This window comes from Ictidomys tridecemlineatus, chromosome 12 (assembly GCF_052094955.1).
Source record: "Ictidomys tridecemlineatus isolate mIctTri1 chromosome 12, mIctTri1.hap1, whole genome shotgun sequence".
NCBI classification, from domain to species: Eukaryota; Metazoa; Chordata; class Mammalia; order Rodentia; family Sciuridae; genus Ictidomys; species Ictidomys tridecemlineatus.
In genome coordinates, this window is record NC_135488.1 from 56,531,355 (window position 1) to 56,557,987 (window position 26,633).

The following is a 26,633-nucleotide window of genomic DNA, read 5'->3' on the forward strand; positions in this document are numbered from 1 at the left end:
TCTCCTAGCTCTTGTGTCACTGGGGTTGGAGTCACAGTATGCAATAATATATGCTTATTAACAAATCCAGACTATCTCATGTTGTTATCAGTCTTCACACTATGCTTCATGGGCTGCCTATGCTAGTCCCAATGCCATTTTTCAGAGCTCCTATCTTTCCATCCCATTACGCAATAAGTGTACGAATTCAGGCAGGACAAACTTGGATTACCTTGACAGCTTCCTGAAGCTCGTTTGCTAAATCACAGGCTCTGTGCTCAACTAGGAAAGATGTGCAAGTACTGGGCTTATCAAGTCACACTTTTGCAATAGTACATTTCCTTTTGATACTGTTGTTCAACACAAGTTAACTAGCCAAGTATTATTATTATTATTATTATTATTATTAAAATCTCAGCTTCTAGTGAAAAGAAAGGCTCTATGCTTTTCTGTTGAGATACATACACAGGAACTCCTGAAACTCGGAAAGCCTTTTCTTAGTTCTACAGCTCTGTGGTGATTTGAAGATCAAGGAAGAAAGAATGAAACCTAAACAGCAAATATGCAACACTGAAGAAAATGATGCTTTAGTTAAATGTGTTCCTAAATCAACTGCCCCATTACTGCACTAGACAAAATGCCCCTGATATGAGTAAGCTGGTGGTGATGTATTTTAATAGCTTCACAATGTGCATCTGTCTTCTTTTTAATATTGTAGGTTTCCATTTAATTACGCAGCTGAAAGGCATGAGTGTGGTTCTGGTGCTACTTCCTACACTGCTGCTTGTTGTGCTCACGGGGGCTCAGAGAGCTTGCCCGAAGAACTGCAGATGTGATGGCAAAATTGTGTACTGTGAGTCTCATGCTTTCGCAGATATCCCTGAGAACATTTCTGGAGGGTCACAAGGCTTATCATTAAGGTTCAACAGCATACAGAAGCTCAAATCCAATCAGTTTGCCGGCCTTAACCAGCTTATATGGCTTTATCTCGACCATAATTACATTAGCTCAGTGGATGAAGATGCATTTCAAGGGATCCGTCGACTCAAAGAATTAATTTTAAGCTCCAACAAAATTACCTATCTGCACAATAAAACATTTCACCCAGTTCCCAATCTCCGCAATCTGGACCTCTCCTACAATAAACTTCAGACGTTGCAATCTGAACAATTTAAAGGCCTTCGGAAACTCATCATTTTGCACTTGAGGTCTAACTCACTCAAGACTGTGCCGATAAGAGTTTTTCAAGACTGTCGGAATCTTGACTTTCTGGATTTGGGGTACAATCGTCTTAGAAGCCTATCCCGAAATGCTTTTGCTGGCCTTTTGAAATTAAAGGAGCTCCACTTGGAGCACAACCAATTTTCCAAGATCAACTTTGCTCATTTTCCACGTCTCTTCAACCTCCGTTCCATTTACTTACAGTGGAACAGGATTCGCTCAATTAGCCAAGGCTTGACATGGACTTGGAGTTCCTTACACAACTTGGATTTATCAGGGAATGACATCCAAGGAATTGAGCCGGGCACATTTAAATGCCTCCCCAATTTGCAGAAATTGAATTTGGATTCCAACAAGCTTACCAACATCTCACAGGAAACTGTGAATGCGTGGATATCATTAATATCCATTACTTTGTCTGGAAATATGTGGGAATGCAGTCGGAGCATCTGTCCTCTATATTATTGGCTTAAGAATTTCAAAGGTAATAAGGAAAGCACTATGATATGTGCAGGACCTAAGCACATCCAGGGCGAAAAGGTTAGCGATGCTGTGGAAACATACAACATCTGTTCTGAAGTCCAGGTGGTCAATACAGAGAGGTCACACCTAATGCCCCAAACTCCCCACAAGCCTCTGGTTATCCCGAAACCTACCATCTTCAAACCAGATGCCAGCCAACCCACCCTGGAAACACCAAGCCCTTCCCCAGGGTTCCAGATTCCTGGCACAGAGCAAGAGTATGAGCATGTTTCATTTCACAAAATTATCGCAGGGAGTGTGGCTCTGTTTCTCTCAGTGGCCATGATCCTCTTGGTAATCTATGTGTCTTGGAAACGCTATCCAGCCAGCATGAAACAACTCCAACAACACTCTCTCATGAAGAGGCGGCGGAAAAAGGCCAGAGAGTCTGAAAGACAAATGAATTCCCCTTTACAGGAGTATTATGTGGACTACAAGCCTACAAACTCTGAGACCATGGATATATCCGTCAATGGATCTGGGCCCTGCACATATACCATCTCTGGCTCCAGGGAATGTGAGGTATGAACCATGATCCTCCTAAAAGCATTTCTACTGCGGGGAAGGAGAGGTAAATGTTTGAAGCTCTAGAGGTGTCTCTAATCACTAGAAAGATTAATGACCCTTTTGCTTTTGGGGTTTTGCTCAGTGTGAAAGGTTACTTAATTAAATTACAACCACCAGGAAATTGACTGCTTTTTTTTTTTTAATGGTTGAAACTTGAAGGAAGTTCATTCAAGGATGAGATTAAGTTGGAATAAAGCATTATGTTAAAACACCTGTTTTTTTTTTTTTATAAACAGTTTGTATACAGGGGTTGGACTTAAACACACACACACACACATGAAACTCTTTTCATTCTGAAACTTATGTCTGGTTCTTGGTATTTGACTTTTGTCATGGAGTAAAGAAGGAGGGACCAGCTTAATTTAAAAACAAAGTAAGCTTACCAAAATTTCAGGAGGTAACAAAGAAGATTTAAACCAAAGAGCACTTTACCCAAGGGTTGATTTTTGTTGTAAATTTTCAGTTTTAATTAAAGCATGCAACAGGGATCTCCTAGCCCTGTCACTTGCCGTTTAGTTATTATACCAGCATAGAGAATGTCAGAGGCCTACTGTGTAATTGTATCAAGCTATTAAGGATCCTTCCTTCTTTCCTTCCTTCCTTCCTTCCTTCCTTCCTTCCTTCCTTCCTTCCTTCCTTCCTTCCTTCCTTCCTTCCTTCCTTCCTTCCTCCCTCCCTTCCTTCCTTCCTTCCATCCCTTTTTATTATTATTTTTTAAATTACTGAGGACATAGATCACTTTTTGAAGGATTTTTTTTAAGTGCTGACTATTTGTGTGAAATGAGAATGAAACTTCAATTCAGTTTTGGCTCTGTCCTGGTAACTGATATCAGGAACAATGTTGTGGATGATTTAGCAATAACATAATGACAGGCATAACAGGAACTATTTGTCAGTTTTGCTGTCATCCCTCCCCCCCAAAAAAAATGACATATGGTCTTGTTAATCTTACCCAAAATTAAATGATGCAAATATTTACAAATAAAAGGAGTAAGGCTTGTTCTGGGTATCTCCCTATCTGTAGAAGCCTTGAACAAAGGTATGCTTTTCATGATATGCTATTTCTGTATACAGGAGAATAAATTCAGACCCAGTTTCGATTATTTAACTTTGAAAATCACTTATAGGACTGTGTTAATGAGTAGAAAAGTAGTCACAAGCTTCTTACTTGTCAATAGATGACACTGGATGTAACTGTTCTTTTCTTGGTAAAACTGATCATAATGTGCAAAGACTCTGACTGCCCAGGCCTTGTTGCTGGAATAAACTAGTGAAGACAGGTTGTGCTCTGGCAATATGCTCTTTTAGTATCTGATTTTAGATGATTTCTTTTTCAAAAGAGTTTTAGTGAGTATTTAAAGACTTTTCCCTTTCTTAGTTATAACAGTTGGAAAACATGATTTTCTCTTTGATAATATATACTTTAATTTTTCCATGATCTTAAATACAAATGCTATTGAAAATGTTTTCAGACAGAGCACTGAATTTGAAACAATATCCAACTCAGTACAAAAATTTGGACTATTGAACTGTTCTCCACAGAATCTATTTTCTCCTTTTTTTGTGTATCATTGAAAAGAAGAAACGAATCTCAGATAATAAATCCCTGAAAAAAATCTGTATAAGCAATTGCCCTTAAAAATAAAGAGAATAAAATATTTCTATAAAAGTCTAACAAAGCTTGATGTTTTTCTTGCAGGCCCACATTGATATAATGCAATGTGAATATAAGTAACACAAAGTTGTACTCTTTTATTCTGGGTTCTCCTTGTATTTTGTGTTCCTCTTAGAGGACAGTAACATAACAAAAGAAAAGGAAAATCCAGGTCTATTCATTCATTCACTCTTAACTTCTGGAATAGAATGGTAATCTTTATCTAGTGAAATCACCAGAAAGAAGAAAGATTCTTAAAAAAATTAGGACCTAAAAACAGGTGTCCTAAAAGTGTTCCAGCATTTAAATTACACAGGTTATTCCTTTAAAATTCTAGGCATTACCATGATAGGAAAAGAGGGAAAAAAAAAAAAGAAAAAGAAAAACTGTGGTACTACTGTGTATTGCATAGATGGAGTATGAGGTTGTGAAATTGCTCCAGCATTATTGAGAATGAAGTGGTTATTAAGGCATTAAAGAAGTAATAATTCTATTAACTATTGTAATGATGCTGTTGAGTCAAAAAGTTTGGTCTGGGGCAGACCAAACTCTCCATGCTGTAAAAAGTGGGAAATGGTAGGCTATATGTTTAACCCTATTGCATTCACTTGGGAAGGTACAGGAGTGCCATCAAACTATATGTAGATGAATATTAACTTGTTTTGAAACACATATATATTAAAGCAAGCAACACAGCCAACTATCTCCCTTTTTGACAGGGTATTCAGTTAGATGTGGATAAAAAAATAAGGAAAAGCAAATTCTAAGAAATGGTTATTACAAAATCCCCAGTTTATCCTGACTTCTTTGTCAACCCAACAAAAATTTATTCCTATTGAGAAACACCCCTGGAGAGAAAACTTTTCTACAAAATGGAGTCAAGAAAGAGGAATGGTTTTCCTACGTTTAAAATTATTTTAGGAAGAGTAAATATATGTTGAATTTGAACTCAGCATTATTCATAAATTTCAAATACCAACAGCTTAGTAATTGAAGAACAATTAATCTATTTGTAATACAATTTTATCAAGTAGTTTTTTTTATTTAAATGCCAAATTCTACCCAGTAAAGACATAAATATTTTACTAGAAATTGTAGCAACAAGTGCTAATTTTCTAAGATTGTGCCTTTAAGAAAAAAATTGCACTAAATTGAAAATTTACTTTCTACTTAATTTTTTATTCAGTTATGATAATGTAAATATAGTTAAAATATTCATTTATCTGTTTCTTTAAAAGTAGAGAGAGGTATCAAATTTTATTATTCAAATGACATCTGTAAGCAACTGCATACGTATAACATGTGATTTTCGAATTAATTAATTGTAATTATTTAAAACTTTGCAAGTTTTAATTTTGAAAAGCCCACATGCATGTATCATACTAATAAATTGAGAAGGAATCTTATAATAACTTAGGCAGTAAAATTTCTCATATCTATAAAAGAGGAATAGAGTAAGATAGTTATGAATAATTAATATGATTAATGGAACGAGTACAAGAGACACATATATCTCAATCATCATACTTTGAGTGGATCAGTGTGCTTGGTTGAACTGAATCATTTAATTTGTCCTCAGTAAGTATTCAGAAAAGAAAACTGAAAGCCCAGAGTATACCCTTTTTCTTAAAACTTAGGTGGGTTATAGAAAAATGGAGAAAAATGAAATATTTACTTTTGAAAATAGATTATGAACTTATAATCATTATTATATTTATCTCATTAAAATTTTCATAGATTATGAAGTTACGACAATCTGTACACCAAACTTTTCCTTAGACATTGTGAAGAATGAAATTTTGACTACCTGATTCTTCTAGGATTTGTTTTATCAACTGAATATAACAATACATTTATAAAATTAGCTAGTGTGAATAGAGGACAAAAGATGTTTCTAGGTTTTTTTATGTTTTAAAAAAAGTACAAATGGTGAAATGTTAAATGAAAGTAGTCTCTAGACATTCAATAATTGAAATGTAATATTTTATTTTTCCATAAAACAGGCAGCACTGCTATTAAAAAATGGCAGTAGAGGTGATAATTTAGGTATATGTTTTCCAAATATTTGACATTTTGATTTCATTCTTTAAAGTAAGCATGATAAAAGAACATATCTGTTGACAGGTTTGAACTTCAGGTACTTCTTTCACTACTGCAGTGGGTGGTATAGGCCAGTTTACACTTATGTTTATTGAAGGCATTAAATCAAGTTTAAATTATTGATTTCATTGTACTATTGACTTCTTTGGACACTTTAGAAGTTGTTATTTTAAAGTGTCCTTAATGGATTCCCAAGGACTCTAAGGCAAGTTCTAGGTTAAAAGAGGATTCTGAGTGAAGCAGATCCAGTATTGAATTTAACTAAGAGTTTATCAATAAAAAGCTACAGAAAATGAACTTTATTTAGGTGGCTGAATACTGTATCACAATAGAATGTTACAATTGAAACTATATATATTCACATAGGATATATTTATATGTATGCAGATGTGTGATTTATATGTGAGTTTGTATTTATATGCACATATGTAATTGGAGCAGGGGACACAAGAGGACAAAGAAATATTAATATTTTTTCATTCGAATTAATGTCCACTTTGAACCTTTTGAAATATTAGTTTAAAAAAATTATATTGGGCTACAAAATACCAGGATTTGTTAGTTAGGATTATATTTCTTAGGTTAAACATTTTATTATCTTAAATAGTATCTTTCAACTTCATAGTAAATCTGTGTCTATCCTTCATATTGTCATTGTTGGGTTAGTTACTTAATTTCTCTTTGACCCGTCACTCAAATGAGTGTATGTTGAAGATTAGCACTGTATTTCCCAACCCAAAGCAATCCTTAGACTAGTAAATCTTGTAAAATTTCTATATCATTTTCAGGACTAAAAAAGCAAGATGAGATATTAAGGGGAAATGAGCTATTTATGTTAATTTGTTGATAAGAATAAAAAATAACTTCTTGAGTTATTAAAAATTGGTGTGTTCAGGTCAACAGTTGTGTACTGTATCCAAGCTTCGGGGAACATGTAACATGCATACACAAATGCATGAGCACATGTGCATGTGCTCACGAATACTTCTCTCTTACATTCTGCCAAGGAGCTAGTTCTTGGGAAAGCACTTAAAGCTATAACTGCTTTTTTAAAAAATTGACTGTCAGAATTTGATCCAATTAAAATCTCTTTTTCAATAGCATTTTCATTAAAATTTGCAAATGGTAGTGGTGAAGAATGACAGCTGCCAAAAAGGTCTGACATGGCTAAATTAGGAAAGATTTTTATACTGACTGAAACTGGTTCAATTATTTTTCTAGAATTAGCTGGAATTTGCATCTCGCGGGCAAAGTTTGAATAATTGGGCGCTGTCTAAAGACTCCAAACTGTGAAGTCTGACTACCATTTTAGGAATATATGGCTTTGAAAAAAAAAACTCATAATCTCCACATGATTATAGAACTTCAATTTGTGAGACTTTTCTACACTCAATAAAATCTGATCATTCTTAGTTCTTCTCAAGAATTGCATTTACAGACAGTTTTAAACTTTAGGAGTTGCTCAGTCATATTATCATTGGAACTTGGTGACTCATCTGAGTTTTCATCAGTTTATCATGATTCACTAAATCAATGTGAAAGAGTGGCAACATGTGTATCACAAGATACTAGAAGTTTTGAAAAATCAGTAGTCTTTTGATCAGTGAAAAGCATGAAGTATTGTTGAATATGCTTTAAAAATTAAAATTGCTTTTTATAGAACCAGAAGAGCCATCATTCATGAAGTCAGTTTAATAAAAATCTCAATATTCTTAAAAGGGAAAAGAAATTATGGGGCTATTTTTCTATTGCACTCCATAAGCCATTAAAATTTTAACTGTGAGCTGAGGAAAGTTGGGTAAAACACAGTATTTCCTATAGTATCAAAACCACTGATTTTTAATGAATATCTGCTGACTACTGCTAGACATGTACAAAGGCTATATATTTAAACTCCTGCTCTAGGGTTTAAATACTGCCAAAAGAAATTAATATCTAGATAAATACAAGATGAGTCCTTTCAAAAAATAAAATATGTGACTTCATCAACAATATTGCAATATTTATAAATACAAGATTTGCAAGTAAAATGAAAGAAAAGCCTTATACACTTTAAGAAAAGGTAGAAAAAATGGGGAAAATTTAAAAATCTTCAGACATATCTTGTACAAAAATTATGAAGAAGCATGACTTATCAAATCAAACAATAAAAAAATACATAACTAAGGTTGTGGTATTTAGAAATGTTGTTTGCTCGTGAAAATGAATTATCCTAATATCTTTTTATGTTGAACAGAAATGATTCTGTTCAACACAAATATAAAAGTAACTAAAATATGATTGCATTTAATGAATGACATACAATTAAATACCCATATATCATGTGTAATTATTTATAAAATGCTGAAATATATATTATATAAAAACAGTAGAGTAACACACATTTCACTTTTGAATAAACCTAGTTCTATCCTAACTTTTCCAGTTTATAGGATTTGTGTCCAAAGCCAACATTCTGGGTAGATACAAAAAAGGGGAATTTAAAGTCATAAAAAAACCCTTCTTGTTGCCTCTGTCATTGCCTCAGTTCAGTCTTTTTCTGAAATTTGGGATCTCCTTACCACCATCTCTTGGAAGGTGGTATTTTCTGCTTTACCCCAGTTTTCCAATTTTTACTGAATTTTCACACTTCAAAGATAGGGGCAAAGACTTATTCATTAAATCCAGCAAGAAAGATGATCTTATTCATTGCCTTATATATTGAAAACACATTTTTTTCTTAATAAAAATAAGTTACAGTACACATTTTAGTCAAGTTTTAAAATAAAATTGTAAGTTCAAAAGAGAAGTTTCAGCTTCAAAACCTCTAGCACACATGTATAATTTTCATTTTTAGCTAATCTGTTAATTATTGGAATCTTCAAATTTCATGGAACTTAAAAATGGAAATGATTTTTTTATATTTGAATATTTATTTTAAAAGCTTACTTGTTTCACAGCCTACAAACTAAGTTGAATATTGATGGGTTAAGAGAAGTTGTTCTTTCTTTAGGATCTAGGAAAAGAAAAACTATATTTCAAAATTGGAATACATAGAGTTATGAATTAATTCTATTCGGAAAATTTTATAGTAAATAAAACCATGTGGACACTAATTTTGGAATAACAAATGATATAGAGAAGGAGAAAAACATGCTTGAGAAGGTTTTGTTCTGAAAAGGTTATAATACTTAATTCATCTGAACTCTATATTTTTACTTTAAAGGATTAACAATTGTTTAGCTACCTTCTTTTAAAAATAAATGTCATTTTATAAAGCAATGAAATTGCACAGATAGTATTAAACAAACTAGCAGAAATAGTCTTTGGGTATAAATTCAATACTTTCTTTTTCAATTTTTCCCTCCTCCTTCAAGTCACACTTACTGACTCATTGGTTCTTTCTTCTACTCCTCGACATCTACATAATTGAGGTGTTGAGAATTATTTAAAGGTGATTTTTTAATTTCTTGTAATAATTCAATAAATGTATGAAATACATTTATGTTCAAATGAATCCCTAACTATATCACTTGTTTATTACATCTTCATTTTGATCATTATGCATCTCACTATTGAAATATTTGTTATTTATAAATTTATTTTGACACCAATAATCATCAAGTATTTCTAAAAGACTAGGAAAAATGAAAAAAAAAAACAAATTAATTATATCTAACTCTTTTTTTGTTACCTTAGATGAAAAATTGATATTCTCTTCTGTGTTTATAGATCTGTAAAAGTAATAGCAGAGAGGTCAGCCTTGAAGCCCTTCAGGTTGATGGTCTAACCACAACATGGACTGATATTGCATTGGTCCAGTGGTTGGATCAAGGGTGAAAGAGAGGTCTCATATTTGAAACTGACTCACTTTACTTCTCTAGTATTGGACAAGTAAATATATATCTGACCTTTCTCTGATATAATTTTTCTATCTATTGAACTGGGATAATAACTTTCCAAGTAACTTGCTGAAATGATTAATGAGGTATTATTTGAAAAACCACTCTGAACTCCTTCCTAAAAGAGTTAGTGTAAATATAAATGATTATTAACTACATGCCCAACTATCTACTGAAAAATGCAAAATTCAATGTGGCTGTATTATTTTCATTGTTATTACTAGTTATATAGATGCTTACAATCCTCCCTGATGTAGAAACAAGTATTGTGGTTACATTTTAACTGAGGTGAATAATAAACCTGACCTTTCAGTCCCTTCTCTGAGCTGTAATTCAGTTTGGGTATCTGACAGTAATATTTAATAATACCTCAAGATTTGTAAAATATTCCCTTGGTTGAACATTTTATTCACCTTTCTCAGAAAGCAGCATTATAATTCTTTTATTGGTACTAACTCTGGAGATGAAATGGGTTATAGAAACAACTTATAAGTTCTCAATCTCATCAAATATTGCTCTTTCAGTTCATTTTCTTAACAAGTGAAGGAAGTTTTAATGCCTCAAATGTTTATGAATCTCAAACAGTGATTTTCAACAATATATGGAATGACCCTTATGGATTAAAAAGTTAATAACTAACTTCAAGAACTGATAATTCTGTAGCATACACACAGTCATTCATGGCTTAAAAACAGGGATGTGTTCTGAGAAATGCTTCTTAATGGAGATTTCTCATTTCATCATTGTGTGAGCATTGTAGAATGCACTTAAATAAACTAAAATTGCTAAACTGTCACTGGGGAATGTAATCCAATGGACCACCATCATGTCCTTAGTACTGGGTCAACTGAGATGTTGATATATAGCATACAGCTCTGTATGTGTGTATACACACACACACACACACACACACATATCTTTAATGCTTTGATGTGTGTAATATTTATATTTGTTGAATATAAACTGAGTTCTTATTTGTTGCAGAAACACGTATTGCATCATTCTTATTTTTGTGTCCTTTTAAGGTGAAATACGTTTTTAAGTTTCCTCATGGACCATTTCCCATAATACCTTTGTGTGCTATTAAATAGAGAAGGCAACAGTGGGAATGGTCCTTAGTAAATTCAAAATCCATACAAACAAAAAAAATAAAATAAGAATCTTCTCTTTGCTAGAGAAGACAAGGGGCATGCTTCGTGATTGGAAAAGCAGAATTGTTCCAGTGTGGGGAATTCTGCTCATTGATATGTCTATTATAATTTGATTTTCTGGAATGGAGGAAATAACCACAGGATGGGTTCAGGGATCCACAGCTCACTATGAGATGTACCTGAGCTAAAACTCCAGTCATCACCTGACCTCCACAAGTTCTTACTCTGACCAGAGGATCACAGTGATGTTTTGGATCATGAGATATTAGTGTCATTTCAATAATTGTCTAGAAAGCCACCAAATACAATCACTTCAAATTACTCAGTACACAGTCAACTTGGCAAACTGCTTCAGATCCCTTTGGGGAGGGGTTGGAGAAATAGGAATACTATAATTTTGGAAAAGGTAGCAGATCTTTTTCTCGATGGGATCTGGCCTCTGTTTCATTCAATGTGTTGTATGTTTGTCAGTTGGCTCACGTCTGGGAATAGCTTGTAGAGTTGTGATTCTCTCTTGGCAATTCAAGTTAGACTTCAGTTAATTCAACCTGGAATTCATGTGCTTATCCAGACCAAGTATGAATTTAGTAGACTGCCCATGTACTTCTTTTCTAGGGACAATGTGATCGTCTAGCCAGCATCTTCTGTCTCTTGTGAACCAGGCTATTCTTATGGCTTTGACTTTGTTGTCATCCTGTTAATGATGCCTGTCTTGTCTATGGTGATGAAGAGCTCAGCCAGGACTGTAAAATCCTGGATCCAATTGTTTTCATTACCTTTAAGGATCTCAAATTCAACTGTTCCCACTACAGTTTCTGAACCATACAGAGCAACCACAGAATTGATAACCCTAAACTTTCTTTACGCATTTTTTTTCTACCTATATTGGGACATGGCCTTTGGTACCCTAATCAGAACTTCTTTTTATTTTAATTTTTATTTAATTTTGAGAAACATTGCTTAAACCAGGCAGGGCTGCACACCTATAATCCCAGTGACTTAGGAATTTGAGACAGGAAGATCCCAAGTTCAAGACCAACCTCTTCAACCTAGCAAGACTCTGTGTCAAAGTAAAATTAAAATAGGACTGGAGATGGAGCTCAGTGGTAGAACACCCCTGGGTTCAATCCTCAGTACCAAAACAAACAAACAGCAACAGTAACAAAATACTGCCTAGATCCCAATTTTGTAATTGTGACAGATTGAAAACTTTAGATATAAAATTTTAACCTTTTGCAAATTACAATTCCTTTTGCTCTCTGTCCACCCATGATGCTCTTTTTTCAAATGACTGGAAAGTAAGAGATGCTTCAGAATCAGTTTCCAACATGTTTTCCCTTCAATTTTGGTATTACATCTTTTTTTGGAATAAATACACACAAGTGAACAAATATGAGTCTCCAGCAAAAAAAAAGTGAAGATGCACAAAGATCACTGGGAGAGAAAATAATTTTTATTCTCTTTCTCATTGAATTTTTTCTGAAAATTTATTGAAACATGGTGATTTATTATATACCAAAATATATCATTATATAATACAATGTTGTCAAACTCATTTCCACCCTACTCATAAAAACAATTAGAAAGACACAGTTTATTCTGAAGTTTGAACTCGAATAATTTTGTGGATTGACTTGATGTGTTTATTTTCCATTGCTTTCTAATTATAAAATAAATGAATGCTTGCATAAAAAATTTTGAAATGTTGAAAACCTAAAATTATTTATAAATGAACCAAAACTGTTACCAAAAAACTGTAATATGCAAAGATACTATTTTAGATTTTCTCCTATCATATGTACAGGTATGTGAGTATGGAAATTATACAAAATTATCTGGTATTGGAAACTATGTAAGTTTGTAAACTATTTCTTTCAAATTCACGTTTTGTGATAAATAGGAGTACTTATTTAATATTTTTAAAAAATTTATCCCTACAATATGCCATGTTTTATTTAAGCATTTCTTTTTTTGGTGGACAGTTATTATGCTCTGTTTCATTGTCATAAATATATCTTAAATGAATTCATGAATATACATTCTTAGAAGAAGAAAAACTTGGCCAAAGGTAATAAACGTTAATCATATTGCCAAACCTTTTAAAAATGTACTTTTGTGTATTACCCCAAGTTTTAAAAGTTTCCATTTTTTGACATATATACCAACATTTTTTATCATTTTATAACAAGTTGATAGGTTATTTATTTGTTTATATTTATTTATTTGCAGTACTGAGAATCAAATCCAAGGCCTCATACATGCTGGGCATGTACTCCACCACTGAGCTATATTCCCAGCTGGACAGATTATTTTTAGTGTTTAATTTTTTAAATCTAATCTAGTAGAATCTTTTTTAAAAAAATGATTTGTGTTATTCGATTTTTTATTTTGACATATACCATATTAACAGTTCTTCAGATCCGAGACCCAAAATAATGAGTTTAAATATAATTTTTAAAATTGCTTTTTTTTTTTTTAAAGAACTTTCCTGTCATGGTATGTATAGCAAACACACATTTTGCTTTGATCATTTCCTTTACAAGCCTATATATATATATATATATATATATATATATATATATATATATATATATATATGATTTACTTTACATACTATACTAAAGAAAGAACTACCTTGCTTTTTGCACCTAATAATTATAATTTTTCAAGGATGTTTTATATGACAGTAATATAAAATTTTCATAATCCAAATCATATTTGTACTTTCAATATTTCCCATGGGATTCCCTTTCTATCATTGTGTCATTCATGTGTTCTTAAACAACATTAAAATTTTACAATATGTTTTAATTTTTATAAATAATTGTCCTTGATTCAACCAGCAAATTATACATGTTTTTAATTATATTGGTTTATCTTCTGTATTTTATTTGAGGTAACATTTTGTATTTCTCTTTTTTCTCCGATGAACATACACATGTTATTTTAATTATGAATATATAAGCCTATGAATTAATTCTTAGATGATGGAAATCTTTAAAATTGTTATAAGGAATTTTTAAGAATAGTATAAAAATGGCTCTGTTTGTTTCATATGCTCTGTTTGTATCATATGCTCTATTTGTATCATGACTCCAGAGTTGATTTGCTTTATTTTAAAGTTCTAAGATATAAAATATATACTTCTATAGCTATATATAGTTATCAATATTTTGATTATATGTATTAAATTGACTAAAATTTTTAGAATACTATTATATAATTATGATGATGTGGAGCAACTATTTTTATTCCTAAAATAATGAGACTGCCTATTGTATTTCTTCCATTTTATATTTCTTCCTTCCTTCCTTTCTTTCTCTTTTCTTTCTTTCTTTCTTTTTTTCTTTCTTTCTGTTATTGGGGACTGGACCCAGGAACCCTTAACCCATGTGCCACATCCTCATACCTTTTTATATTTTATTTTGAGACAGGGTCTTTGAGTTGCTTAGAACCTCGATAAATTGCTGAGGCTGGCTTTCAACTTGTGATCCTGCTGCCTCCAACTCCAGAGCCACTGAGATTACAGGCATACCCCATGCACCCAACTCATTTTATCTTTCTATTTATTCATTTACTTATTCACAAAAATATATGTTTACCTATATCAGTAAAACTGGACTTAGTCTTATTTTCACAACAATGGAAAAAATCACTTTGTTTAGCCATATCTAATTTACCGCAATTAACATAAATAAAATCAAATTATAAAATCCAAATTTAACCAAGATGGACACTAAATTTTATTAAAGGAAATAAAATTTGTTGTTGTTGTTGTTATTGATGAACCTTTATTTCATTTATTTATTTACATGTGGTGCTGAAAATTATCCAATTATTCAAACATGGTAGGCAAGTCCTCTACCACTGAGCCTCCACCCCAGCCCTAAAGGAATTTTTGTCGTCACGTTTTTATTCTCTTGTGAGGCATATCTTTTTAACATACATCATAAGTTTTACATTATAACTTGTATCTTTTTTATTTTATAATATCACATGTTTTTTGCATTTATAGAATAATATGGTCATTAGTTTGTTTCTTTTTTTTTAGATTAGTTCTCACAGAGTTTACTATTTTGTAATTTTTATTATTCAAGTAAGGGCACCCAACATTATATTCTCTTTATTAGTGAATAATTTATAGTTGTTTGTCTTTTTCTAGCTCTAAAATGGTTAAAATATTGTGCAAATTGTTTTTTCCTCAAAATATGTAAAATATACACCAAAAGCTGCCTTTATAAAGCCCCTTATTAGATATATTGAGAAAATATTATAAATTTTATGTCAAAGTTACTCTTAAATATCTTTTCTGGTTATGTGTTTGTTCATTCAATGGAGTATGGACCATGATGCTGAAAATTGTAAATGAGACTCATGAGCTCTTGCATCTGTACACACAACCCAAGTAAGATGTTTGGATCATTAAATGTATTTTTTTCCTTAAAATGTTAAATTCTTTCAATATATATTTTTCCTTTAGTCTTGCTTTTTGCATATCACTTTTGTTCATTTAATCTTGCTTATAATTGCTAATGATCTTAAGGTCTGTAGACTTTTTTTTTTAAAGACCCTGAGGAGAATTTCCTTCAAATAACAGATAATATTATCTATGTTCTATACTACCCATGTCTGAATGACTCCTATCAATACTCTCTTACTTTATAGGTAAATTTACCTTACTAGTTACTTTTCTCTCTCTTATATAGGCAAATCATTTCTTTGACCAGGATCAGGGGTCAGCAAACTCTTCCTGAAAAGACAAGGTAGTAAATATTTTAGATGTTATGGGCCATCTAGTCTAGGGCACATCAACTTTGCGATTGTAGCATGAAAGAAGCCATGAAAAATGTAGAAGGAATGAATATAACTGTGTACAAATATAAAGGCTTATTTACAAAAACAGGCTGAATTTGGCACATGTGCTGCTTTGCTGACCCTAATTTATATCACTTTCATGACTGAGTGTTACCTTTCAAAAACGAAAAACAGATTTTTTCCCACAACCTGAACTCCTATTCTATCTACTCCATCACTATCTTTTTTCTCCCTTTCTTAGAAATAATTTCAGAAGATTGTACTTCAGTCTGCATTTACCCATCAATTGCTCAATTTCAATTCTTTAACCCAGTTGCCACTGACCTCATTATCATTAAATTTGATAACTATTTTATGCTTGGCTTTACTTTGATATTTCAATAATATTTAACACAAGGATATGTTCATCTTTCTTCATATATTCTCCTCTTTGGGCCTCTAAATGTGAAATCATTACTTTCCATTTCCTTTGTAAGCTCAAATTCCTTTAAGTATTACATTTTCCTTATTACTGCTTACTTGTTTTCTCTCCTTATACTACTAAATCATCTCTCTACCCCTCTTTCTTAGCCTTTCTCATTTGCACATATGGAAAAGATGATAATTTATTTACTAAAGATAAGTAGGGTATTGATTGCATGTCTTCTCTATGGTCCCCACATATATGCCAATTTCTTATTTACATCTGAATTCAGATATTTTAGAGACCCCTTAAAATCCCTTTCCAGAAACAAACTATGATCTTTCTTTCCAAATGTGTTTTTCTTCCCATATCTCTTGTCTTTCAAGTGAAGCTTCCAATTTAGGTAAGTCAGTTGTAGGAATTCATCTTTGACCCTTTCCTTGCTCTCCCACTCCTGAAGTAACCTGCCTTAGCATCCAGTTGATTTTTACCTCCTGAATATCTCTCAACTGTACTCGTTGCTCACTACCTTTATTAGTGCCTCCTTTTTGTCCTATTTATTCTAACTCATGTTTTGTTTCATCAGATTTGCTTTCTTACTGCAGACAAGGTACAGTCTTTCAAACAAATGCTTAGTCTCTTCCTCTTCCTTTATTTATTTAAGCCCTTTAGTGGAGCCCTGTTCATTAGAATGAGTATCTAAACCATTAAATAACTAAAAATAAATAAATAAACAAAACAGGATAACCTGTGCCTTCCCATACATTCACACCACTGTCTCTTTGCTCTCAATTCTCTATCCAAGGAGTCCTCTGCACTCTCTGCACTGGATGCCTTTTGTGTCCCTCCTATTTGTAATACTGCTTCCTTAGATATCTTGGCATAATCCCCACTCCAGAATGGTACTCACCTCTTCCCCATACTTTCCATTCAGCACCTCCCATGGAGGCAATTACTAAAATCCTAGTGTGTTTAAACTTCCCTGTTTCCTTCTTGTTCATCGCCATCTAATTATCCTGTATCATACGTATGCAAGTGAGATTATAACTTTTTTTCACAATGATTTCTTTAATACCTTTCATTCTTACTTAAATCTTATATGCCCAAAGGAAGATGATTTAATGATGATGTTTATGTTGAATTTTAAAACAACAGTAACTCACTCCATATCGTATATATAATAGGAATTTAATAAATATTTTATAATAATAAGTAAATGCATTCCTAAATTTTATTTCTTTGTAATTTTCAGCTTTTTAACTTGAATAGATCATCTTCTTTAAAAATTTCTTGATAAAATTAGAGAGTTTGCTTCATTTTTTAAAGTACAAAGCTATAGATTAACTAATTTTGATTTGACCAGTTTTTAATATATACATATTTATTACAAACTGTTCTCACTAATATCTTTTAAATAAAAATGTATGTTCAAAATGAGAAAATGTATAAAAGTAAAAATTAAGACTACCTTTATATATTTTTCTTATCATTTTCCTCGTATATGTGTGTATATGTATTATTATTACCCCCAATAATGTAGGTATTCATTCTTATTTATTATATTTTGAGAATTTTCTGTATCAATAAGCATTCATGTATATATAATTTTAGTGAATTATGTTACTTTACTGTACATGGGTTCCAGTTCTATTTTGTTGGCTATCAAAATATTTGGGGAATAAACATATGTAATATGATCTTTTGAACTTATATTTTTCCAAAGTACTTGATGATTCATAATTTATAATGACATTTCAATTCATCTTCTCCATTTAAAAATTTTTGGTTGTTTTTCCTTTTTGGTGATATGTTTCAGTTAAGCTCAAATGTATTTTCTTCTTATTTTTATTTTGGCCACTTTGAATACTAATGAAGCATAAAACTACTTTTTATATTGTATATTCTAATTTCTATAATTTATGTTAATTTTCTTTGCCTGTTCACAATTTTGTTGACTAATAATAGAATTTAAATAATTTATTAATTCTTTTGCTTCAGTAAGAACAATAAAGTGTTTTATTTTCAGTGAAATTTTTGCTGTATAATAAGAAAATTATTTTTATTCATTTAATTTATTCTATTTATATTATAATTTCTTTGCTGCACAATACCAAAGTTCACTATAGGACATAGTAAATAAATATTCACTTTTGTTTTCATTTAATAGTTTCATGGTGATTGCTTTTTATTTATTTATCATTTCAGCATGAAAATCATTAATTCAACTAACTTTTAAACATTTCTCCAAACTCATTTGTCATTTAATTGCAATGATTACATTTTATTAATTTATAAAGCTGTCAGTAGTTACTTATATATACGTATATTAACATTAACATTTTGTGCATATATATTTATGTAGTGCGAGCATGACTTACATTTTTACATATGTATTCTACATATATACAAATATGTATGAAGACATACTCTTCTGTTAAATTTTCCAACTTGCTGGTGGTTTTGCTATGCGATTTAGTTAATTAAGTAGATTAAGTTATGTTTCATTGTTATTATTTAAAGTTTTTTTGGATATAATTTTCAACCAATTACTGACAAATATAAATATATACATGGGGTTCATTTCTACTGTATTGTTTCTATTGCCTTTTATCTTCTCCAAAAATATAATCTAGAAATATGTATTCTAGCAAAAAATCATTGTTAATACTCTGTTTTGTGTTCTTCTGAATAGTTTCTATGAATATATTTTTCCTTTCTAATAATATTATACTAGCTATATCCACCTAATTCTTGTTTGTCTATATGCTTTTGTTTCACATAATATGCTTCAGACATTCTTCCATGACAGTAAACAATAACTTACCTCATTGTTTTTAACTTACTAAAATAACTCTCCTTTGGTTGACAAGTGAGATGTTTGAGGATATAAAAATGATCTTTAAAATTATGTTGGTAATCTAATAAAATGACTTTAATATATTTGTTGGACTTGTTTTATTTTTAAAGAATATTCCAGAGGGTATTAATATTGTTCATATTCTAAATCTTTCATCTTAAGATATAATAAAATTCTATAGATTTTTATGAGTAAAATATGTAGTAAAACACTACAATGTATGCATATTAGAGAAATTTTATTTTAAAATGATTGCATATTTTTAATTTTTGTTCACAATATAATTCATTTCTTTTCCATTTTTTTGTATTTTTCTGTTAATATAAATGCAAATTTTGTGTTTATGTATTTATATGGCTTTATTTATAAGGTGCATCTTACAACCAAAAATAGTAATATACTGATATTAATTACAATTTTGCTTGAAACTATTATCTTTGGTTTAATAAACAATACAATCTTTGCCCCTGACTTCCAACCCATCCTCATCACTTCAATTCACATTATTCATTTAATTTTATTGACCAATCTGTTTAAATGATATTGATCAATTAGAAGCTCTGAGATTGCTCACCAACTTCCCCTTCTCTTGCTTCTGCAATTGTTCTGAGAAGGAAAAGGATTACTGATTATTTGGGTCAAGAACATGGAACATTCTAAATCATGGAAGAGTATTTTCAACAGATAACAACAATCCTCTGAAAGAGGGAGATATAATAAGATGGTCTGGCAGCAATTCCCAATTAAAAGTCTTCCTACTCTGGAGAAGCAGAATTAGACAAGTTGCTATGAACTATATAAAGAAAAATTTTTCTTTCTTTATTATATATTATTAGGTTTATGTTAGCTCTTATTATCTCTGGAGTAGTGAGAACATGAAAACCAAAATAAGCATGTGAGTTTAGGACAAATTGTTAAGTGTGTGCTCTGTTTAATTTTGACTATAGTTAGCTTTTAACTAAGCTTAGGCAAACTCACATGCAAGAGAGGTAAGTAACATACATGGTACACAAAGGGGCAATGTATAAATAATAAGGATTATTATTTTGTGGGGACTGTGGAGACCTACAGTTTGCACTGTGTCTGTGAAGTCAACCAAAATGTAAACAATGTACTGGGCAAAGAAAATAGTTTAATTGAAAGTTCTGTAGCTGTCTACTTACAGTGACTATCTCTAGGCTTTAAAGGGATGAAAAGCTGTCTGAGGCACATGTTGTCTACTGCTGTTTTCCAAAAATAAGGTTAGGAACAAAAATAATAACAGAACTAGACAGCTAATGAAGTTTTTATTTGCTTAATTCTTTATTTTCACCTCACCTTTATCTTTTTACATCCCAGAGACAAGAGTAACATGTGGCATAGCTGGGCAGGTTCAGGTAAGTGTGTAGAAAACAAAGACCAGGAAAATCTTCCTTTCCTTCAGAGACTTACAAATGTCAAGTCAGCTTTTCTTCCATCTACATTGCCATAGCAAATAAATGAATAACTAAAACTCCTGACCTAGGAAAAGACCTATTAAAAGGTCCTCAGCACTGTTGACATTTTAGGCTAAATAAATGGTGAGGAGAAGGAAGTGAATACTTTAGGCCACATGACTGGCTTCTGTAGATTTTAGCATCAATCCTCATCCTTAAATAGAGACAACTGTGTCTCCAGATCTTGCAAAATGACCCACAGGGGATGTAAAAGTAAAACCACCATGACTGAGAAGAACACAGAATCTGGTCTTGGAATACATTTCATTACCCCAAGACCTCTCACTGTGAATCCTAGAATTTCAAAAGTCAAATGTCATACATAGTAATCAAGATATAATCTACACAGAGATAAGTTATATCTTGATCACCTATACAGAGATAGGTAGGTATCTCAAAGTTAAATGAGAACCATTCCAACTTGTATGTAGGTATTTCACTAATTGGTATCAGAATTTTGTTAATGAAGATGATAATATATTTCACTTATCAAGGATTGAGAAGTTTCTGCAGATGACAGACAATAGAATTCAAGTCTCGGGAAAAATGAAAATAAATAGTAAGTTTTGTGTTACTATTGTGGTATTGTAGTCATAGAGACATCTGAAGGAGTAACAATATGGGGTGAAGTAAGTACATGGTAGAATTTCCTGTGGAATATCTGATTTATTGGAGTAGGCGAACACAAATAGCATCCACCAGCTTTGAGAATACTTAATGTGCAGTTAGGAATCAGTGGATTTAGGAATATGCTTTTGCTTGCTTACCTTGGACACGTATGGAAAGGGAAGAGAATTGAATGAGAAAGTGCTTGCACTTAGTTCAGCATTAGAAACTGCAGAGAAGAAGAGTCAGGGGAAAATAAAAAGGAAAAAAATGGTTTTGAGTGCAGTGAATGAAAATGTGCAGGACGAAACTAGCCTCTGGGAAAAAAAAATTTGGAATCTGGCAAGACACTTCTGTAATTTTCTACACTCTAAGAAGAGTTTTTCAGATGACATGCTCTATTGGAGGAAGCAATTTTCACGGATGGTAGAATTTTCCCCTATTATATGGAAGAGATATGGTTAAACTCTTGATAAAAGATTTCTTCCAATTGAGTTTGAGGCTTATAGGTAATGAAATCTGAACAAATCTGAACAAATGCCACAGACTGACATGGAGAAGCTAAAATTAAAAAGAAAATACTTTTTCTCCCACTTCTTTCTTTAGAAAAAAACCTAAGACTCAAATATTAGGCTTGCCATGCTTCAGCTCTGGGATCATGAACAGACTATATAGGCTATGTCAACATGTTTTCTTATCTATAAAATAATGATTCTCTTTGTATCCTACAGGGTGCTATGAAGACAGCAGGTTGTGTTTGGTACATAATGACTGTTCTTAACAAATGATAGCAATTATTGTCATGTGTTATTCTGCTTCTGATGTCCAAATTTACAACCTTAGACATCACTACTTTTGTTAATGTCTATTAGTGTTAACAGTAATTTAAGCCTAGAATAGTATATGTGGCATGCTATTTTGAATATGCTATTATAGAAAATATACAAGATTATATGTATATGTGTATGTACATGTATACACTGTGTGTGAATGCAGATATAGACTTAGACAATTTTTTTTTCAATTCTTAAGACTATAGAAAGGTGTGACAAGCAGATGATCTGGAAGAAGACCATGATGACAGGCCCTGAAAAAACTAAAACCACAACCTGAAAGGGAAATTTATAGAAATATTAGTCTACATTAGAAAAGAAGAAGTATCTCACATCAAATGGCCAAGTTTATACTTTAATAAATTTTTTGAAAAGAGCAGATCATACCCAAACTAAACAGAACCTAATAAAGATTAAAATTGAATTTATCAAATAAAAAGTAAAAAAATACAGAGAAAATTTAAAAAATAGCTGAGTCCTTGAGAAAGCAATACAATTGAGAAACATCTAATTAGACAGATTTGAAAATATTTAAGACATGCACAGAAATTATCAATAACTGAAATGAGAGAGGTTAGATCTCACATCTTCAAAACATAATATGGAATTGTAGAAACATGTTTTGCCAAATAATTTGATAATTAAGATAAAATTTACCAATCACTTCAAAGATACAAGCTACAACAGTTTACAGAAAAAAATGATTACTGAATATCCCTATGTTTATTTATAAAATTAAGTATGTAAATGTAGGCCTTCCACAAGTAAACATCCATGTGTTGGTGGGATCATTGGTAAATTGTACCAAACAGAAAGAAATAATAAAAATTCTACACAAAATGAAGAAGACTGAAGAGAAAATTGAAAAGAAAAAAATATGATCCAACCCATATAAAGAGGAACCCATTATTCCAGTAGCTTGGGAGGCTGAGGCAAGAGGATTGCGAGTTCAAAGCCAGCCTTAGAAACTAAGTGAGACCCTAAGCAACTCAGGGAGAACTTGTCTCTAAATAAAATACAAAAAAGGGCTGGGGATATGGCTTAGTGGTTAAGTGCCTCTGGGTTCAAATCCCAGTAACAAAATAAAGAAATGAATAAATAAATTATAGAAAAGAAAACTATAGGTAAACACATCTCACAAATATATGTGCAAAAAATCTATACACATTTTAGCAAGTCATACTAAAAAATATATAATCATGACCAAGATAAATCTTTATCACAGGAATGCAGTGTTGATATAGCATCCCCATATCAATCAATGTAATTCATCATAAAATTTGAATATAATCATCTAAATACATGCAGATAAAATCTTGACAAAAATCTAACGTCTATTTTCTAATAAAAATTCAACAAAGTAGGAGCACTAGGAACCTTCTTAAATCAATCTTGAAAATCTGTGAAAATGATTACTAATATTATCAATAAAGGAACAAATTGATGCTTTCACCTAAGATCATGAACAAGACACAGGTATGAGTTATCACCTTTCTATTTAACATTATGCAAAAGTTTTAGCCAGTGGAATAAGTCAAGAAAACAAAATAAAAGATCTATGTTTTAGATAAAAATATATAAAACTAATTTATTTGCATATGATATGACCATCAGAGAATATAAGGAAATATACAACAATTCTAATATTACCTGACACATTTTAAAACTGGCATCAAGATAAACAAGCAGATCACTGGAATAGGATAGAATCCAGAAATAAACCCAAGCACACATATATCTAGTCTTTGAAAATAGTGCAATGCAGTTCAAAGGATAAAGCAAAATATTTTCAGGAAATGATTGATATCTGTACATCAAACACAAACAAAAAAATCCTACACTCAAATCAACTTGATTCTATGCATCATAGACCTGAGAATTCTAAAACCATAACATAAGTAGACATAAATGAGAAATCTAAAACCATAACACCTTTTATAACAAAGCATGGAAGAATGAATATCTTTAAAATATTCTATTAGGTGAAAATATCTTAGATATGACAGATGATATGACCATCACAAAGGTCTGATTCATGAACAAAGTAATAAACTGGACATAATTAAAATAAATCTTATACTTTTAAAGGCATTATTAAGAGAAAGAAAATATAAACTACAGACTAAGAGTAATAGGTAAATTGAAAATAATGGATTACAACAAAAAATTTAAAAAGATATGAATAGGGAATTTCATAAATTGTTGGTGGAAACATAAAGTTGTAAAATCATTTTGAAAATATATTTGGTAGTTTTTTTAAAAGGTGAAATGTGAAAGCAGCATTGTAACATAGTCATTTTATTTGTAGGTATTTAACCAAGAGATATGGAAAGTGCATGCCTTACAAAGACTGTACAAAAAGGTATAGCTGCTTTCTTTGTAATAACCAACTGGAAATAATCCAAATGGCCATCATTAAGTTAATGGATAAATTCTGGTGTCTCCATATAGTGGGACACTACTCAATAATAAAAAAGAACACACTATTGATACTAGGATATAGATTAATCTCAAAATATGCATGCTGAATGGAAGAAGCCAAATGAAAAAGAGAAACTTCTATATGGTTCCATACAATTTCTAATAAAACCTTAGGATATGCAAACTGATCTATAGTGATAGAAGATCAGTTGTTTCCTGGTAAAGAAGGAGACTAGAGATAGGAGAACTAAATGAGGCCACAAAGAAAGTTCTCAGGGTAGGAAATACATTCACAATTGCGATTATGTTATTGGTTTTGTCAATGTCTCTGCTTCTCCATCAAATTGTATGCTTTATATATGTACAGTGTATCCAATGTCAATTATGTTTAAAACATTCAACCATTCTTGAAGTTGAACATCTGGATGGATCCAGCAAAATAATAAAAGAAAATAGGAAAGGCCATGTACAGTCCTAGTAGCAGAAGCAATGGGGAGAAGCAGCCTCATTTTCCATCTGCTTGGATGGAAATCAGAGGATGGACCTTTCTGATCCAAAGGTTTCAGCCTATGGAATATGAAGAGAAATCTAAATGTTGGGGAACTATAGATTGAGTGAACACTAGCATTATCCAACACCCACCAGTGTGGAGGAGAACATGTGACCTTAGGGAACAAGATCAAAGATGATTTGCTTACAGAGAACTAGGGAATGGATTGCCTGTGGCATAATAAAAACAAGAAGAGGTTTTTAAAAGCATTTGGTTCTTCATTTTTAAAATTTAGTCTATTTTTCCTCTTTTGGATTTCTAACCTCATAGGCAGAAGTTTGGTTGAACGTCTGCATCATTATATGCAACAATAGCAGTTGATTTTATCTGTGCATTTGTTTACCTTATTGAGCAAATACTCTATTGCCATCAATTTATGATGATGTCATTATGGCACATCTATGGAGATGATTTCTTTTAACTTATTCATAAAGTAGACTTATTTTATGAGGTGTTCTAATTTTCAACCATCATTGTTTTATTACTAGAAATTATTTCTAGGAATAGAAATTTTATTTCTGTTTCATGAAATTTAATGGTAATATACAACTGAAGTAAATTGGTTATAAAATATTAAGTATTTGTACCAATAACTCTAAAGAAAGCAAGTTAACACTTTTGCAATTTTTATTAGTGAAATTAAACATGATTTTAAAATTATATTGCAAAGCTTTTGGTTGATTCTGAATCATACTCTATTTTAAACTATATAAATATGGAAATAATGCCTTGATTTTATCCTTGTAATTCTTCAATCCTGTAACTTTTGAAAGAAGATATATTTTTCATCATTTTTATATAACTTTTGTGGTCATGGATCTATTGAAATAATCCTTCTCTTTATGAAATAGTATCAAATATGTATTTTTTAGAAATGAATCAGTTTTAAAGATATTCAACATTACATAAAATTAGTCTTATAAATACTTTGATTTTCTGTGCATTCTTGTCTTTCTTGAATGCTGGTGCAAAACATGACATGTTGGCATAAGCCTTTAACCCAGAGACTGGGGAGGATGAAGCAGGAAGATCGACAAGTTCAAGGCCAGACTCAGCCACTTAGCCATACCGTGTCTCAAAAAGGATGAGGGCTGTGGTAAAGCACCCTGGGTTCAATCCCTAGCACCAAAGCAAGCAAACAAACCAAAAACCTGATGTCAAATATATATATTTACACAAACATACACACATTTCTTCTTTCTTGGTTTTGTTTCACAGAGGTTTACATATATTTATTCTGTTTCAAAAATGACTCAAAGAAGTATTTACTGAATATACTATTATGTCTCCAGATTTGTTATCATGAACTCATTTTCCTCATTTAATATTTATTAAATTGTATCTTCTAAATATACATTCTTATAACCTTTATATTAATAAATATAAATTTTAAATTTTAAAATATCCTTTCTTGTAGCATAATGAAAGTATAAAAGGTCATGCTATCAAATTTTGATGCATACATTTCTGATCATTGAACATTTTCAAATGGATTTTATTTTGCTGTTTTGTTTTCTATTTTGGCACTAGATTTATTAAAGAGAATGGTATGGTTTTGCCTGTTTGTAAGTGTTGATTTATAAAATTTTAAAGCAATG

General features: G+C 31.4%; 1 protein-coding gene across 3 annotated transcripts in view; it reads left to right on the forward strand.

Annotated features, from left to right (window-relative positions):
- Lrrtm4 (leucine rich repeat transmembrane neuronal 4) overlaps nucleotides 1-26,633 on the forward strand; it is a 734,614-nt gene that overhangs the window by 1,884 nt on the left and 706,097 nt on the right. For all 3 annotated transcript variants that reach the window (XM_040271212.2, XM_078028947.1, XM_021729160.3), the window contains one exon: nucleotides 698-2,244. In XM_040271212.2, the coding sequence (XP_040127146.1) occupies nucleotides 698-2,244 (1,547 nt within the window). The remainder of the gene's footprint in view (nucleotides 1-697; nucleotides 2,245-26,633) is intronic.